This window comes from Erinaceus europaeus, chromosome 3 (genome assembly GCF_950295315.1).
Source record: "Erinaceus europaeus chromosome 3, mEriEur2.1, whole genome shotgun sequence".
Taxonomy (NCBI): domain Eukaryota; kingdom Metazoa; phylum Chordata; class Mammalia; order Eulipotyphla; family Erinaceidae; genus Erinaceus; species Erinaceus europaeus.
In genome coordinates, this window is record NC_080164.1 from 17,167,898 (window position 1) to 17,186,478 (window position 18,581).

The 18,581-nt window shown below is 53.9% G+C and overlaps 1 protein-coding gene across 1 annotated transcript; it reads left to right on the forward strand.

Moving 5' to 3' along the window:
* The first annotated feature begins 4,752 nt into the window (after positions 1-4,752).
* On the forward strand, positions 4,753-11,686 carry TMEM214 (transmembrane protein 214). The gene is given in 18 exon segments (XM_007532584.3): positions 4,753-4,923; positions 5,367-5,572; positions 6,135-6,285; positions 6,526-6,552; positions 6,555-6,659; positions 7,111-7,193; positions 7,560-7,665; positions 7,758-7,839; positions 8,034-8,135; positions 8,468-8,609; positions 8,930-9,021; positions 9,148-9,196; positions 9,312-9,425; positions 9,553-9,670; positions 10,120-10,216; positions 10,316-10,484; positions 10,582-10,733; positions 10,865-11,686. Coding segments are annotated over 18 exon segments (2,064 nt in total). The 5' UTR covers positions 4,753-4,781; the 3' UTR covers positions 10,992-11,686.
* Positions 11,687-18,581: the final 6,895 nt, after the last annotated feature.

Consider the following 18,581-nt stretch of genomic DNA (forward strand, 5'->3'; position numbering starts at 1 on the left):
TGTCCAGGGTCTCAGTGCTGCCCCCAGTACCCCCAGTTCACAGAGGTTAGGGTTGCATCACCACCAGCCCCTCATTGTTGGCACCTACCAAAAACACACCCCTGCCATGCCTGCCCACCCGGCACCAACCGTGGTGCTCCTGCCTGGGGCCAGGGCTGACCCCTCTCCCAGCCCCAAGCCTAGCTCTGGAAGGCATTTGCACCATCATGCCAGGCAGGGAGGAAGCTACATAAGGAGGGAGCTAGCTCCATCACCCCAAATTCTTCTTCAGCCAGGGATCCACCCTGCTGAGGGGAGGGTGCTGTGAATAGAATGCCATGTCCCCCACAGAAGTCCACAGCATCAACCTTGGGACCTGTAGGCACACAGCAGCAAGACAGCAAGACAGCAGGGAAATTAGGCTATGGAGGGAACTCAGCTGCTCATTTGCTGGTCCCCATAGGCAGGCGCATCCGAGGTCATCTGAGGGTCACACTAAGAGGAAGCCACAGTGCTGCAGTGTGAGGGGGACCTGACCGCCTGGCTTTGAAGGTGGAAAGGGCCATGAGATGGGGGGGGGGGGGTAGGGCGTGTCCTCTGGATGCCAGGAGAGGCAAGATGACAGCTCTCAGAGATCCAGAGAGCAGTGTCCCCTGCAGACAGTGTATATCAGCCCGGTAAGACCCCCACCAGACTCCCACCTTACACAGCCCTCAATAAGTTTGTGGGTTTTTTAATAGAATTTATTTTATGAGGTAGAGAGAATTTCAGAAGAAAGAGGTGGGGGGTAGTACATCCAAAGCACCACTGTGGCACATGTGCCAGGGATCGAACCGGGGGCTCAAGCATGCATGTCCAGGGCTCTATTAGTTGACCTGTTTCCCCAGCTGCAAGTTTTTTTTAATTTTTTTAAATACTTATTTACTTATTCCCTTTTTGTTACCTTGTTGTGGCTACTACTATTGTTGTTATTGATGTCATCACTGTTTGCCGGGCTAGCTTCGCGGGCGGGAGACAGACGACCAGGGACTCATGGCTGAGTGATATGCAGATCAGTCTTTATTCATGCGGAACACAGCACAATCTAAGCCAAGCTAAGCTAAACTAAAACTAAACTAAACTATAATCACAATCCTGTCCTTATATATATACACTTGCCAAGTAGGGTGGAAACAGGATGTGATGTAGAGAGGGTGGAGCAAAAAGTGACTGGTGCAAATCAGGGTGTACTAGGAGAGGGGGTGGAGCAAAAAGACATCGTGAGCCAGTGGGGATTAAACCAATGCCCTGTAGGCAGGGCAGTGCTTCGTTAACAGTGGTTATGTAAATAGAACACAGTGTCAAGCAGGGGGGGTTAAACCAATGAAACAGAAGGGGGTCTTAGGAGCAGAATTAGAAGCATACCAACAATTGTTGAATAGGACAGAGAGAAATGGAGAGAGATGGGGAAGACAGTAGGGGAGAAAAAATAGACACCTGCAGACCTGCTTTACCGCTTGTGAAGCAACTACCCCTGCAGGTGGGGAGCCGGGGGCTCGAACCAGGATCCTTACACCGATCCTTGTGCTTCGTGCCACCTGTACTTAACCTGCTACACTACTGCCCAACTCCCAAGTTTATGTTGTTTTAAACCATTATATTTGTGATTATTTGCTATAGAGGCAAATGAAAACTAAGAGTCAAACCTTGCTTTAGTGAGCTCACCACTCCTCTTACCCACAGTGCCAGGAACTCACCTGTGCTCCTTGAGCCAACATCTTTTATTTACTTATTTCTATGAGACAGACAACTGCTCAGTTCTCGCATGTGGCAATGCTGAGGACTAGGGTCTCTGGGGCCTCAGGCGTTCAGTCCTCAGTCCTGTGCTCTAACATTAGAATCTCCTGCAGCCAACCTCTTCTTACCTCCAAGCTCCTGTGGGTATCTGGCCAAACTCACCCCCCTAGCTGGCATCTGACACTGTTCTTCCAGCTCTAGAACTCAGGGTGTAAAGCCACGGCTTCTTCCTCCCGACCTGTCCTGGGAGATCCTACAGGTGTCTTTCCTCTGGAGTACTAGGGGATGACCAAATCGAATGTGCTCCTCACACAGCTGTCTCCCACACAGGCTTCCTCACAGGTAAGCCAAGTGTGTCTCCTCCAGTTCCGCCTAGCACAATGCTAGTTTCCCAGAGAGAACAGGTGCTTCACAAATGCTGCTCTTGAGCTGGGGAGACAGCATCATGGTTCTGCAAAAGACTTGCATTCCTGAAGCTCCAAGGTCCCAGGTTCAATCCCTAGCACCACCACAAACCAGAGCTGAGCAGTGCTCTGGCGTCTGTCAGTCTATCCATTATCTCTCATTAAAATAAGTAAAGTATTTTTAATGCTGCTATCCCCAGATGTCATGTCACAAAGGGTGACCTGGCAGACTAGTCCAAACAAAGAGAAATATAGGCCCCTTGCCGAACTTCTCTGTGTCTCTACCACAGAGCAACAGAAAAGCCCCAATCTGCTGCTCTTCCCAGACCAGGGAAGCACACACATGACCCAGAAGGGTCTGAGCCATATGAAGAGAGCTCCGCCAGTGACATGATGCTGAACTGGCTAGGGCTCAACTCAGATGCAGTCCTTGGCAGAAGCATTCCAGCCCAGCGCTGCCCGACACAGTCCCTGGGAGGTCTGCAGGGGGTGTCAGGCATTTGGGAAAGGCACCTGTCCACCTCTGGCCCCCCATCTCACTCTTCACACAGCCCCTTTTGTCTCCCCAGTGCAGTGAACCATGCCACTTGCCCACTCACTGCCCGAGGTTTAGAGGCTAAGGCCTGGTTTTGACAATGGGAGGCCTTGTGCCAATGGCTTCATATCCCTGTCCAACCTCATCAGCCCCAAATCCCATTAAGCACCAGTCAAGGGAATGTTTTCCAGTTTTCCTGGCCGGGCCGGGCCCGCCCTACCTCTCATTCTCTGCTTATGTTCTCCATATGCCTGACCTGTTCTCTATGCCACTCTAGTCTCCAGCAATGACAGCTCTCCCCTTGATCAGGACCCACCTCAAATACCACCTGCTCCAAGATGCCTTCTCCTGTCTCCATCCTGAGAAATTCATCATTCTCCCCTCCCCTCCCCCCACCTCCCACCGCTGTTCATTCCATGAGAATTTGGGCTCCACAGGGTTATGGTTATAAGGGGAGCCTGCCGTGTCCCTCAGTGTGGCAGGAATGAATGGGTGCTCACTCTGCAATGCAAGTGTAACTGTGACAGAGGCCCCTTCATTTCAACTTCCTTCTTCCCATTCAAGATGCTGCAGGTTTGCTCTGACCCACAGGTCCTCCAGGGACAGTGAAAGAGCCGTTCCCCACTGGAGAGGTTCCTCTCAATCATTTTCCTGCCACCTCTGGGACTGGGTCTGACTTTTGTGTGAGCAAGCAAGAGGGAGGCTCCCCGATCCAAGAAGGGGAAGCCCAGCTCAGGCTGTGCCAGACTTCTCTCTGCCTCCTGTCACAAGGACTATGCATACTGCTCTTCCAAGCACTTCTCTTCCCACTAGCTCTCCCAGCTCCTGGTTCTCTGACAATAGATGTTTCTAGTTTATTAAATCCAGCGTGTAGTCACCAGTGACAGAAAAGTGAGCTAGCACTCTCTAAAGATTCTGTTTAATATTTATTTATTCCCTTTTGTTGCCCTTGTTTTATTGTTGTAGTTATTGTTGTTGTATAGGACAGAGAAAAATAGTGGAGGGAAAGACAGGGGGAGAGAAAGATAGACACCTGCAGACCTGCTTCACCACTTGTAAAGTGACTCCCCCGCAGGTGGGGAGCCGGGGAACCGGGATCCTTACTCTGGTCCTTGAACTTTGTGCCACCTGTGCTTAACCCGCTGAGCTACCGGCCGATTCCCAAACTGTCATTTTCTAAGAAGGAAGGAAGCACAGAAAGAGATCTTCCCATCCCATCTGCTAGAAACTGATAACCATCTGGCTAAGTGCACAAATTACAGTGCACAAGGACCCTTGCTCAAGCCCCTGGTCCCCAACTGCAAGGGGAAGACTTCACGATCACAAGAGGTGAAGCAGGCCTACAAGTGTCTCTCTCCCTCTCTTCCTCCCTCTCTCTCTCTCTCTCTCTCTCTCTCTCCCTATATATATATATATATATATATATATCCCTCTCCCCTCTCAATTTCTATCCAACAGTAAATGAAGATCTTTTTTTAATATTTATTTATTCCCTTTTGTTGCCCTTGTTGCTTTATTGTTGTAGTTATTGTTGTCGTTGTTATTGATGTCATTGTTAGATAGGACAGAGAGAAATGGAGAGAGGAGGGGAAGACAGAGAGGGGGAGAGAAAGATAGACACCTGCAGACCTGCTTCACCTCCAGCGAAGCGACTCCCCTGCAGGTGGGGAGCCGGGGGCTCCAACCAGGATCCTTATGCCTGTCCTTGGCTTTGCACCGCCTGCGCTTAACCTGCTGCTACTCCCAGATTTTTTTTTTATTATTAAATGAGAAAGAGAAGAGGGGAGGGGAGAGAAACAGTATGACAGCCAAGTCATCCGATGCAGTGACCCTCACACAGTAGGTGCTCAACAAACGTTCGCCGATCTTAACAGCCTGCCACCCACCCTCCTCGCCCGCCGCCCGCCGCCCGCCGCCCGCCGGGCCAGAAGCTAGAGGTCTGCCCGCAAGGCCCCGCTCCGTCGCCGGCGCGGCGAGGCCCCGGCGCGAGCGGAGACTACAAATCCCAGCCTGCCCCGCGGCCCACGGCACCCGCCCCGGGGCCCGCGAGCTGACGTGGCAGAGGCGGCGCGGCGGAGGGTCTGAGCATGGCGGCCAAGACGGCGGCGACGGGGCGCTGGGAGGTGGTGAAGAAGGGCCGGCGGCCGGGGGCCGGAGGCGGCAAAGGCGGCGGAGGGGACCGCAAAGCGCTCGGGGAGGCGAACGGCGCGTGGAAGTACGAGCTGACGCGTGAGTACCCCGCGCCGGGGCGCCCCGAGCCCGGAGGGTCCACACACCCCGCGGGCCGCGCGAGCCTCCCCGGGGGAAGCGGCGTGAAGACGGCGCTCACCTGAGGCCCGGGGCCACGCGTCGGCGAGGGCCGGGTTCCGGTCCGGTCAGCGGCGGGGAGGAGTGGGGCCAGCTGCGCGCCGCGGTGCGCACCTCCCGGGCGAGCGGCCCCCAGCCGCCGCGGCTCCTGTGCGCCTGCGCCGCCCCCGCGACCGCGACCGCGACCGACCGGCTGCCGCGAGGGTCTCCCGCCCCGCCGCTTCAGATGGGGGCCCAGGAAGCCCGGGGGCTTTGAGGCGGCCTCTCCCCGGGGAGGAGCCGGGCCGCGGCGGGGCGGCTGCTGTTGCCGCGGGACCCTGCGGCTCCGGATGACCCCCCGCCCTCCCCGTCACACCGCACCGCAGCGCCCATCCGGACGACCAGCAGCCTTTATGAGCAGGGCTTCGAGAGGATCAGGAAGCGGCAGAGCAAGGAGCAGGTGCCGCCCCCGGCCGCGGCGGAGCCCAGGAAGCCCGGGAACAAGAAGCCGCCCAAGAAGGCCGCCGCCGCCGGCGCCCCGCCGAGCCCGAAGCAAGGCCGCTTCCGCAGCCTGGAGGAGGCCATGAAAGCTGTGAGTGTGCCCAGGCCTCCGAGGGGGAAGAAGGCGAAGTCGGGGTGGGCGAGCAGGGGCCGGGCCGGGCAGCCGCGGGGCCTGTGCGGTCGGGACACTGTTGGTTGAGAGGCTGCGTCTTAGGAAGGATGGACGGACGCGCCAAGGCCTAGAATGCTGGGCCGTGTGCCCCGAGGGTGAGAAGTAAAGTGGGGGGTTTAGAGGGCGACGCAGGTTCGCGAGAGGAGAGCCTGGAGCAGGGCCCAGGAATCCGGGAGTGAGGGAAAGCTCGCCTGGCTCCATCACGTTCTCTGTCCTGTCCCCCCCCCCCCCCACACACACACACACACACTTGAGGAAATGAAAGGCCCGAGATTTTGGGGTCCTGAGATCAGCAGTTTCAGCTGTCCTCTAGGTTCTAAAAATCTGAATGCAGAAAAAGTAAGTGTGGCATTCCGGAGTTCTGTTTGAACGGGATCCCACCCCCCATTCTCCCTCCCGCTCTCTACCAAGTTCACCCTCTCCCCTGCCTCTGTCCCATTTCCTACCCTCCCGACTCACTGGGCACCTGTGTCCCCGGCAGCTGGATGTGGCCGCTCTGCAGAGGGAGCTGGACAAGAGCCAGAGTGTGTTCACTGGGAACCCGTCCGTGTGGCTGAAGGACCTGGCCAGCTATCTCAACTACAAGCTCCAGGCGCCTCCGAGTGAGCCCACGCTGAGCCAGCACACTCACGGTGAGACCCTCCGGCGGCGCCCCCAAGCTCGGGGAAGCTCACGACAATTCTGAAAGGACTGTGTGTGCAACTGTAGGAGTCACAGACTCCCCCCTCACCCTACCTTCCACTGTTGTGACACCCATGAGCTGGTCTTGGGGCGGGACTGAAAGTTCCCGGGCTTCGGGGTGTGTGTGTGTATTGGGGGGGTGGGGGGCTGGCAGAGGCTTTGGCACTCAGGTGGAGGCCTCTCGGCCCCAGATTATCCCTACAGCCTGGTGAGCCGGGAGCTCGAGGGATCATCCGAGGACTGTTGACGAAGGCAGCGGGGTCTCTGGAGCTCTTTTTTGACCACTGTCTATTTACCATGCTGCAAGAGCTGGATAAAACACCAGGTGAGGGGGCTGGGTTCGACCGCCCTGCCTCAGCTCGAGGGCCTGCTCCCCTCCTCCTGCCTCCAGAGGGGCCGGGGTTCTGTTTCCAGCAAAGAAATGTGCTGGGTGTGAGGGCAATCTGGCTGTGACATCCATCACCTCATTGATCTGGCTGGCTAGGCGGGTGCCCCCTTCCTCCCTCACCGATCCATGTGCGTCCCTCCTGAAGCTGTTCACTCGGTCGAAGAGGACGGCCTTCCCCGAATAGACGGACCGGTTCTCGGTCGAGGGTATATACGAGTAGCTGCGCTCCCCTGCTAGACCCTCCAAACAAGCGCTCAAGAAATGTGCTAACCCCACACTTCTGGGAAAGGAGGGGGAGCTTCTGGGCGGGCACGTAGCTGCCCGAGGGAGGCGACTGCGGCTCTGGCCGCCAAACAGCACGTGAGTCTGAGCAGTAGTCTCCACCCAGGGGAGTCCCTCCACGGCTATCGCATCTGTATCCAGGCCATCCTGCAGGACAAGCCCAAGATTGTCACCTCAAACCTGGGCAAGGTGAGTTCAGGGGGGTGGGGACACCACGGGGAACCCACAGAACTCTTGGGCACAGTTAAGGAGACCCCACGAGTTCAATGTCAGGAGGCAACAGTGAGTGCTGTGTACACACCTGCTTGGCGTGTACGCGGGCAGACACCACTGTTGTCCCGTTTTATAGACAGGAAACAAGTCCTAGGGGCGCTCAGTAACTTAGAGCCAGGTGGCAAGTATGGCTGGAGGCCACTGTCTGGTGCCAGAGTCAGAGCCCCACTGTCCCCGGCCTGCCCCTCCTCACCTGGTTAACACCTCATCTCCTGCCTGGCTTCAGCCCCTGCCACTCTGTCCCATACCTGCCAACCTGTCTCCCCCCACCGTTCTCCTCAGTTCCTTGAGCTGCTGCGGTCCCACCAGAGCCGGCCAGCAAAGTGCCTGACCATCATGTGGGCCATGGGCCAAGCAGGCTTCAGCAGCCTCCCCGAGGGCCTAAAAGGTGATGGAAGCAGGAGGGGTGGTGTGGGGGCCTTGTCCCTGTCTGCAGCCTCAGTGCCTGGCCTGAGGCCTACTCCCTGCCCATTTCTGCAGTGTGGCTGGGGGTCATGCTCCCCGTGCTGGGCATCAAGTCTCTGTCACCCTTCGCCATCGCCTACCTGGACCGGCTGCTTCTGTGAGTGGCGTGGGGCCCCAGGCTCTGGGAGGTGGGAAGCTGGTCTCCATAGACTGGAAAATTGGGATCAGCTGCTCCTCACTCAGCTGGGGGTTCTGAGGGGGCTTCCCAGGGCTGGAAGGACACACACTGCCTCTTAGCCGGGACCACGGCCTGGGTAGTCTCCAACAAGCCTGTTTCTCCTTCTCCCACAGGATGCACCCCAACCTCACCAAGGGCTTTGGCATGATCGGTCCCAAGGACCTATTCCCACTCCTGGACTTTGCCTACATGCCCAACAACGCCCTGACAGCCAGGTGGGGCTCTGGGGGCACCTGTGCTGTGCGCAGCCCCCCACAGGTGGTCAGGAGTGGGCACTGTGCTCCTCTCCCTAGATCTGAGCTTCTCAGCCAGCGAATTCGGGGGGGATTCATGAACTGTGAACCCCCCTAAGACTATATGGACCCTTGAGTGTAATTGGCATGTTGTGTTCTCCTGGGAAGTGTGAGACTTGCAGCAAATGCACAAAAGGAGCCTCTGAGAATAAAGCTTCCTTCGGAGCCAGTGCAGGGCCTTGGGGGCAGTGTGGCATGAGGCGGTGAAAGGCACACCACCGCGCCTGGTTCCCCACACACACACCCTGCCCCAGCCTGCAGGAGCGGCTGTGTCAGCTCTACCCACGACTGAAGGTGCTGGCGTTTGGGGCGAAGCCTGAGTCCACCCTACACACCTACTTCCCCTCCTTCCTGTCCAGAGCCACTCCTAGCTGCCCCCCTGAGATGAAAAAAGAGGTAAGGGAGCAGTGGAGACTTCCAGCCCATCTGGGCACCCCCAGAGCCCCCTGTCCTCCGAGCTCCCCCCCCCCCCCAGCATTGAGCTGGAAGGCTGTGGCCAGGTCTGGATGGGCTCCAGCGTCATGCCCTTTGCCATGCTGGGTCCAGCTTCAAGCCCCAGGCTCCTCCTCTAGCACATCTGGATTTCTGGGGTCCTGGCACAGTTCCTCCTCCCCTTTAGAGAAGTGCCCTAGGGGGTGGGGCACTTCTCACCCTGCTCTAGCCCAGCAGCCTCTCCCTCACCCCTCATCCCTCTTCCCTCCTCTCCCCCCCCGCAGCTCCTCAGCAGCTTGACTGAATGCCTGATGGTGGACCCCCTCAGTGCCGGCGTCTGGAGGCAGCTGTACCCCAAGCACCTGTCACAGTCGAGGCAGGTGGGGTGGGGGGGTCGCTGTCAGCCTCGTGCCCCATTGCTAGGGATGGGGGGCTCTTTCCTCCTAAAGAAGTGGGCTAGGAGACTGGAGGGCTGGTGGAAGGAACTGTGCTCTCCCCACAGCCTGCTGCTGGAGCACTTGCTCGGGTCCTGGGAACAGATCCCCAAGAAGGTGAGGCTCTGGGGGCCATGGCAGGTGTAGCGCCCTCTGGGCTCTACTGGTGCGACTGGGAAACGGAGCAGGGCAGAGGCTTGAGGTGCTCACCCCGCACTGCCTCGGCCTGTAGACACACAAGTGTTTGCAAGAAACCATCCAGTCCTTCAAGCTCGCCAACCAGGAGCTGCTGAGGAAGAACAGCTGCAACAGCCGGGATGTCCTCACCTGCGACCTGGCCTGCAAGGTGACAGTGCCCACACCCTGGGCTGGGCCTGTGTCCCTCCCCAGCCCTACCTGTCCTGGGACCCCCACTCCCTCCACCTGGAGGCCTGCCTTCTCATCCTGCCCCTCTCCCTCTCCGTCTCCCTCAGGGTCTGTTAGAGCAGGCTCAGTGCCTCCGGCTGTCCTGGACGCGGCTGCTCCTGCTGGTACTGGTCTTCGCCATAGGTTTCCTGTGCCATGACTTCCGGGCTCATGGCTCTTTCCAGGGTAAGACAGCTTGGCAGACACACAGGTGGGGCCAGAGCCGCAGTAGGTCAGACTAGGACGTTGCAGGGTAGAGCTGCTTTGTTTAGATTTACTGGTTTATTTGGGAGAGAAAGAAGCAGCTCATCGCTCTGGCCCGTGTGTTGCCAGGCATGAGCTCCAAACCTCATGCTGGAGGACCCGGCCCTTGACCCGCTGTGCCACCCCACAGACTTCAGCCAGCTGCTCCCTTTTAACTTCTGAGGAAACTTAAGAGTCAGAGATGTAGCCATTGGCTTAAGATCACAGCCAGTAAGCAGGAAGGCAGACCAGACACTCAAGCCCAAGGCTTCCAGACTAATTCAGGGTCCACCCAGGGCACTAGGTGCAGGGCCTGCTCGACAGCCTGCGTGTGAGTCCTGTCCGCCCGTCCCTGCCTGCCGCTGCACTCACCACAGGCCCTCTTCACCCAGCCTCCCTTTCCAGCCGGCTGCTTCACTCATCGGGTTTCTTACCCGCTGGTCAACAAGTCTGCTCCAAACTCTACTCGTACAGCCTGCAAGGCTACAGGTGAGCATTTGAGGCGGGAGAGGACTGGTGGGTAGAGACTTGCCCAGGCCGAGCTGCCCCCACAAACAGAGCCCTCCCCTCCCCCATCTGCTCCCGCAGCTGGTTAGAGGAAACGTTGCCAGCCTGGGGCTCCTACCTGCTGACCGTGGCGAGACCCGGCTTGCAGTTGGCCTGGAACCACACCAGTGCCACCGTCAGCTTCCTCTCTGCCCACTGTGCCTCCCACTTGGCCAGCGTGGGTGACAGCCTCAGCAGCCTCTCCCAGAGGGTGAGCCAGATGGAGGGATGAGAAGAGGGTGCTTGGGAAGGGGCCACCCTGTGTGGACTAGGTCCTTGGCATTGATGCCACCCTGTCCACGGCCCAGCTACAGATGCAGCTCCCTGAGTCCCTGAGCCAGCTCCTCCATTCTCTGCGGGAGCTGCTCCTGCTTCTCTGCCATAACGTGCTGCTGCCCCTGTGGCGCCTCCTGCAGGACAGCCTGGCCCTTGCCCAGGAGCACTGCCGCGAGGTGTGCAGGTGAGACCCTCGGCTCTTTACTTAGGCCATGGCCACTGTGGGGCGGGGGGGGGGGGGAATGGGTTGGGCTGCAGCCCTGGGACTCCATACATGCAGCCCCGGCCTCCACAAAGCCCCTGCTTTCCTCCTAGAGGGGAGGTGACCTGGGACTGCATGAAGACACAACTGGGCGAGGCTGCACTCTGGACCTGGCTCCGCCTGCAGGACATTACAGTGGCCATCCTGGACTGGGCGCTGGCCGCCATCTCCCAGCAGTAGGCCTCGTCCTACGGTGGGCACTTTCTACGTGGTGCCTGAATTCTGATGGAGGAGCCAGGGCAGGTGGGTGGCTGCCTCTGCCCTGGCTCCTCCATCTTGGGTGAGGATCAATCCAGAGGTGCCTCACCTCCTGCCCACGACTCCACTGGACTCTTCTCAGACATGGCTCCCAGTCTCTGTCCTTGACTGGAAGCCCCTTTCTCTTCCTCTCGTCTCCTGCTCTCCACTTCCTTCCAGCTCATTCCTCAAGCCCCTAACAGCTCACCTCCAAAACCGTGGGGCTCCAGCCACTGGCCTCTGCATTCTTCTGAGGACTGACTCCTGCCCTCCCCACCCCAACACCCCAGCAGATCATCAGCACACCAGAAAAATCCAGAACAACACACCACACCACATGGATAACAGCAGTGTCCTGACTGCCTCCCAGGGTGTGGGAAGACAGTGAATACAAGGTCTGGCTAGACAAGCAAAATGCCCGGCTAGGCCTTTTCAGGCCCCCCCTGCCCCCTTCACCTGTGATCATCCTTGGCCACCACTCCTGGCAGTGCTAGGGATTCAGCTTCCTGCCACTGCCACCTTCTGTCTGGAGAGCAGCGCCCTGGAGACTGTGCATCTCAGCTCAGGGGCCTGCCAGCAGCCTGTTGAGGCAGGAGGGTATGCCTACGATGTGGAATAAAGGACACATTTTATTTCTAGCTTCCCTGTCTGCCTCCTCATAGAGCAATTCCCACAGTGATGGAACAGGAGAACAAAATATTGGCACCTGCCTCCTGGAGCCCGGACCAGTCAATGACTGGCTGAGCTTTGAGCAGGAAGTCACACACCATCATGCTCAGCGTTGGGGGGGGGGGGGGTGCTTTGCGCATTCTTCTTTGTCCCCTAATTGTCTCACTCCCAAGAATCACTGAGAGCTTTGGGTATTTTATGTTCAGAAAAGCAGTCAAGAATTTTCTAGGGGAATTCTTGGTCACTGGTCTGGGATGTCCTCACCTCGCCAGGATCCTTTAACAACTATGTGATTTTGCAGCCAGGAGACGGTTCACCCAGAACACATAAGCTGCCTTGCACAAGGACCCTGCTCAACCCCCCAGCCACCACGTAGGAGCACTGCGCAAAGCAGGAACTTTATGAGTAGCGGCACAGCCTTGTGGCGTCTCCTCTCACCTGTCAGCAGTGGGACGGGGAAGAGAGGAGATGAGGACCAGTATATAATAATGGAGGCACAAAGCCCCAGTGAGTTCCCGATCCCTGGCACCAAAAGAAACAGAAATAGCATGGCTGTTTGCACAGCAGGATTACTCTCTTTTTCTTTTAGTTTGCGTATTTATTAAATACAGAGAAATTGAGGTGGAGGGAAAGATAGAACTATACCTGCAGCTTCACTGTTTGAGCTTTCCCCATGTAGCTGGGGGCCAGAGATTTGAACCCAGGTCTTTGCACATTGTAACATGAGCCCAACTGGGTATGTTGACAGTCCCTCCCCCCACCCCCGCCCAAAACCATAAGGTAGGAGGGGTACAACTCCATACAATTCCCACCACCCAATCTCCATAACCCACCCCCTCCCCTGATAGCTTTCCCATTCTCTATCCCTCTGGGAGTATGGACCCAGGGTCATTGAGGGTTGCAGAAGATAGAAGGTCTGGCTTCTGTAATTGCTTCCCTGCTGAACATGGGCGTTGACTGGTCGGTCCATACTCCCAGTCTGCCTCTCTCTTTCCCTAGTAGGGTGTGTCTCTGGGGAAGCTGAGCTCCAGGACACATTTGTGGGGTCTTCAATCCAGGAAAGCCTGGCCAGCATCCTGGTGGCATCTGGAACCTGATGATTGAAAAGAGAGTTAACATATGAAGCCAAACAAATTGTTGAGCAAAGGTTTTTCATTTATTTAATTTTAAGACAGAGCCATGCTCAACTCTGGCCTGTGTTGGTGCTAGGGATTAAACCTGAACCCTCCTAGTTTTAGGCATAAAAATCCATGTGTGGGGAGTCGGGCGGTAGCGCAGTGGGTTAAGCGCACATGGTGCAAAGCACAAGGACCAGAATAAGGATCCCGGTTCAAGCCCCTGGCTCCCCACCTGCAGGGGAGTCACTTCACAGGCAGTAAAGCAGGTCTGCAGGTGTCTATCTGTCTCTCTCCATTTCTCTCTTGTCCTGTCTAACGACATTGTCATCAACAACTATAACAATAAAAGAAAAACAAGGGCAACAAAAGGGAAAATAAGTATTTTAAAAATCCATTTGTATTGGTTTGAGAGGTGGCGTAGTAGGGCACTGGACTCTCAGGCATGAGGCCCTGAGAATCCTCAGCAGCACATGTACCAGAGTGATGTCTGGTTCTCCTATCTTTCTCATAAATAAGTAAATAAAATAAATAATCCATGTGCATTGCTAGGTGGTGGTGCACACGTCATGTCATGTGCAAGAACCTGGGTTCGAGCCCTCCTCACCTTGGGGGGGATGCTTCATGAGTATTGAAGCAGGTCTGCAGGTGTCTACATCTCTATCTCCCTTTCCCCTCTGAATTTTTCTGTCATATCCTATAAGATAGAAGGGGGAGGGGCCTGTGGTAGGTTCATGCAGGTACACAGCTATAATACTGGTGGCAATTTTTTAAGTGGCTTGGAAGGTGGCACAGTGGGCAAGTGGTTGGACTCATGGGCATGAGGTCCTGAGTTCAGCCTCCAGCATCACTTGTGCCAGGGTGATACTCTGGTTTGTTTATTTGTTTTTTCCTTTCCCTCTTTAATAAGTTCAAAGGAAAGGAAACTATTGTGCAAAGCACCATGCAGTTTCCCCAAGCCCACGGCAGACTCACACCTGAGGTTTGGAGGGCCCTGATTTGGCATCAGTATAAACCAGAGCTGAGCATTATGTAAAAAGTCCCTACAGCCTCTCACAGGGGCTGTTGACACTATGTGGCTTGGACCTCATATTGGAACTACCCAGCCTTTGTCATCTGTCAGAGGGACGTCCAGGACTGCACCTGCTGTCTGCTAAAGCTACAGCAGGCATCTAGACCGTCCACCTTTACCTAACTCAGCACAGGAACCCACTCCAAGCTGAAATGGTGTGGACCAGTCTAAAGCCCTCTAGAACTGAGAGTGGGAATCACTGGCTTGATGTTATCAGAAATCAACTCACATCTCATCTTCCCATCTGAATATAGTAACCACCTTTGCACAGGGCAGGTGTACCACAGACAACAGCGCACAGCTGAAGGGCACCTTGAGCCTAGCCCCCTCTAACCACGGTCCCTGCCCTTCGGGTTGTGTCCTATGACACTTAGGCCTTCATGCAGCCTCTTGTTGCACTTCATTGTCCTCAGAACACGCATCAGCTTCACAGCAGGACAGTTTGGTAAGGAGCTTGACATCTCTCAGCCTTGCCAGGCAAACATGGCAACATGGTGGCCCCCGCCGACCCACAGCACTGCCGGGCCTCTGCAGTGCCACCCCCCTTGAGTGGAATGCTTCCCACAGAGACGCACGCCTGCCCTGTACCGTTCCAGAGTGACCTAGTTTGTCAGCTACACAGAAATGTTGGGTGACCGCTAAGGATTTCATTGTCTTACTTCCTAGAGGCCAGTGGATATTTAAAATGAGACATCCGTTTTCAGCCAACTATGCCCAGCTCCCCTTTGGTGAGGGGGCAGCGCAGGCTCTTGCTTCCTTCCTTTTCCACTGTTACTGGGCAGTGCACTAAGCTGTTCCTGAATTTTTAAATATTTAATCAAAGTCTTGGGTTGGAACGCAAACAGCGTTCGAGATTCCAAGCAACTCTAGTGAGCAGCCATGTTGGAAAAAGTCATTTTGATCTTTAGTTCACACCATATACCAAATACTAAAAACTCAAATGGCTTAGCGTTGAATAGAAAACTGACTAAGAGAATAGGTTCAATCCCCTGCACCATCATAAGCCAGAGCTGAGTAGTGCTCTGGTAAAAGGAGAAGACAGAGGAGAGTAGCCACCTTGGAGGTGGTACAGTGGTTAGAGCAATGAACCTGTAAACGATGAAAGCCTGAGTTCAATTCCTAGGATTTCATATAGCAGAGTGGTGCTCTAGTTCTTGCTCCTCTACTATAAACACACTTTTAAGATAAAGAGACTTAAAAGTACCATCCTCTTGGCACAGTGGCACAATGGATAAAGCACTGGACTCTCAAGCATGAGGTCCTGAGTTAAATCCCTGGGAATACATATACCAGAGTGATGTCTGGTTCTTTCTCTCTGCCTATATTCTTTATGAGTAAATAAAAAATATGTATTTTTTTAAAAATTGACTAAAATGCCTACTCTGTGTTTGTATATGTTTTGGGGTGTCTGTGTATGTTACCATAACACTGCTCAGCTGGGGATTGAACCTGGGGCCTTTGGGGCCTCAGGCATGAAAGACTTTTTTTTTTTTTTTGCATAACCATTATGCTATCTCCCCTGCCCCAAAGTACCTAATCTTAAAAAGAAATGTATTGGGAGTCGGGCGGTAGCGCAGCGGGTTAAGCACAGGTGGCACAAAGCGCAAAAACCGGCGTAAGGATCCCGCCCGGTTTGAGCCCCCGGCTCCCCACCTGCAGGGGAGTCTCTTCACAGGCGGTGAAGCAGGTCTGCAGGTGTCTCTCTTTCTCCCCCGCTCTCTGTCTTCCCCTCCTCTCTCCATTTCTGTCCTGTCCAACAACGATGACAACAATAATAACTACAACAATAAAACAACAAGGGCAACAAAAGGGAATGAATAAATAAAACTATAAAAGAATGTGTTGGGGACCTGGTGGTGGCACACCAGGTTAAGCACACAAAGCACAAGGATCCTGGTTCGAGCCCCGGCTCCCCACCTGCAGGGGGGCGTTTCACAAGCGGTGAAGCAGGTGTGCAAGTGTCTGTCTTTCTCTCTACCTCTCTGTCTTCCCCTCCTCTCAATTTCTTTCTGTCCTATCCAACAATAGCAGCAACAATGGAAAATAAATGGCTCCAGGAACAGTGGACTCGTAGTGCAGGCACAGCTCCAGCAATAACCCTAGAGGCAAAAAAAAAAAAAAATGTATTGGGAAAATGTTTTGTGAAACAGTAGTTTTCTTTGGTTGGGTTAATCTTATGGAGATTTTTTTTTTTCCTTCTTTTTCTTTTTCTGTCTTATCATCACCAAAGTTTCACTACTTGGGGCTGACTTTTTCAAAGAGAGGGAGAGGGAAAGAGCACAAGCACAAAGCTCCCCCCACGTAGTGTGGACAGGGCTCAAACCTGGGGCCCGTACAGAGCAATGCAGGCGCACTATCGAGGTGAACTATTTGGCCAGGCCAAAAAAAAAAAATTATGATAGGTGAAATAGTGCACTTTTTTTTTGCCATATGTGAGACCCAAGTTTTATCCCTACCCTTACCTCATTGAAGGAAACTTTAGTGCTGTGATCTCTTTCTCTCTGCATGTCTCTATCTGGAAATATAATATGATATATATATATATATATTTTTTTTTTAACCAGAGCACTGCTCAGCTCTGGTTTATGGTGGTGCAGGAGATTGAACCTGAGACTTTGGAGCCTTAGGCATGACATTCTCCTTGCACAAACGTTATGCTATGTACCCCTGCCTGAAAACTGTATATATATTTTTTTTTTTTTTTAAAGATTTTATTTATTTTTGAGAAAGATGGGAGGAGAGAGAAAGAACCAGACATCACTGTGGTACATGTGCTGCCGGGGATTGAACTCGGGACCTCAGGCTTGAGAGCCCAAAGCTTTATCACTGCGCCACCTCCTGGACCATGAAAACAATTATTTTTTTAAGTAAAAATAAAAATGTTAGGGGCCAGGTGGTGGCACACCTGGTTGAGCGCACATGTTAAAATGTGCAAAGACCCAGGTTCGAGTCTCTGGTCCCCACCTGCAGGGGGAAAGCTTCACAAGTGCTTAAGCAGTGCTGCAGGTGTCTGTCTCTCTTCCTGTCTATCGCCCCCTTCCCTCTTGATTTCTGGCTGTCTGTATCCAATAAACAAAGATAATTAAAAAATTGTTTAGGGAGTCGGGCAGTAGCGCAGCGGGTTAAGCGCAGGTGGCGCTAAGCACAAGGACCAGTGGAAGGATCCCAGTTCGAGCCCCCGGCTCCCCACCTGCAGGGGAGTCACTTCACAGGGGGTGAAGCAGGTCTGCAGGTGTCTATCTTTCTCTCCTCTCTCTGTCTTCCCCTCCTCTCTCCATTTCTCTCTGTCCTATCCAACAACAATGACATCAGTAATAACTACAACAACAAAACAACAAGGGCAACAAAACAAATTAATTAATTAATTAATTAAATTGTTTAAGGAAAGAAATTTTAATTTGGGGCTGGGCAGTGGTGTGCCAGGAACAGAGCACATTTACCATGTGCAAGAACACAGGCTCAAGCTCCCGGTGCTCATCCACAAGGGTGAAGCTGCATGAGTAGTGAAGGATTACTGCAGATCTTGATCTCTCCCTCCCTCTCTCTCTCCCTCGTCTCCCCCTTCTCTTCCCCTCCCCTTTCAATTTCTCTGTCTTTAATGAAAGAAAGGAGTGGGTGGGGGCGGGGTGGGAGGAAGGAAGGAGAAACAAAATGGCCACTGGGGAAGTGGATTCATCATGCAGGTAGACTAGGTATCATCTTCCCCCTACTTTTTTCTTCCTTCCTTCTTTCCCTTCTCCCTCCCTCCCTTCCTTCCTTCCTCTCTTTTTCCCATGAGCAAGAGAGAGACAGAACCAGAGCATCACTCTGGCATATGCTATCCTGGAGCAGCTACCCACTGTGCCGCCTCCCTGTTGTGAGCTCAATTCTTCTAAACTTTAGAGTAGGCCTTAAATAAAATGAAAGGGGCTTGGGCAAACAGAACAGCAGAATGGTTCTGCAAAAGACTTCCAGGCGAGGGGTCCGGGAGGCGGTGCAGTGGTAAACCAATGGATTCTCAAGCACGAGGTCCCAAGTTCAATCCCCGGTAGCACATGTACCAGTGTTGTCTGGTTCTTTCTCTCTCCTATCTTTCTCATTAATAAATAAATAAATTCAAAAAAAAAAAAGACTTCCATGCTTAAGGCTCTGAGGCTCCAGTTTCAATCCCCTACACCACCACAGGCCATTGAGCAGTGTGCTTTGGTGTCTCTATCTCTGTAGTTCTCTGATTAAAATATATATTTTAAATGGGACAAAAGTCAATACATTTAAGTTTTAAGATGTTGGGCTGGGGCAATAACCTAATGGTTATGCAAAAAAAAAAGCAAAAAGACTTTCATCCGTGAGGTAGCAAAGGTCCAGGGTTCACTCCCTAGCACCACCATAAGTCAGAGCTAAGCAGTGCCCTGATATTACAACAGATGAAAAAGTTTATACATGGCCAGCAAGATGGCTCACTTGGATAGTGTACTTACTTTATCATATGCATGACCCAGGTTTGAGCCTGCCCCCACCTACCTCACTAAGGGAAGCTGTGGTGCTGTCCCCCTATGGTGAATCCCAGTGTTGACCAATAGGGACAAATATATATATATATATATATATATATATATATATATATATATATATATATATATCAAATAAAAAACCAAAAACTTTCCCCACCTGCAGGGGAGTCGCTTCACAAGCGGTGAA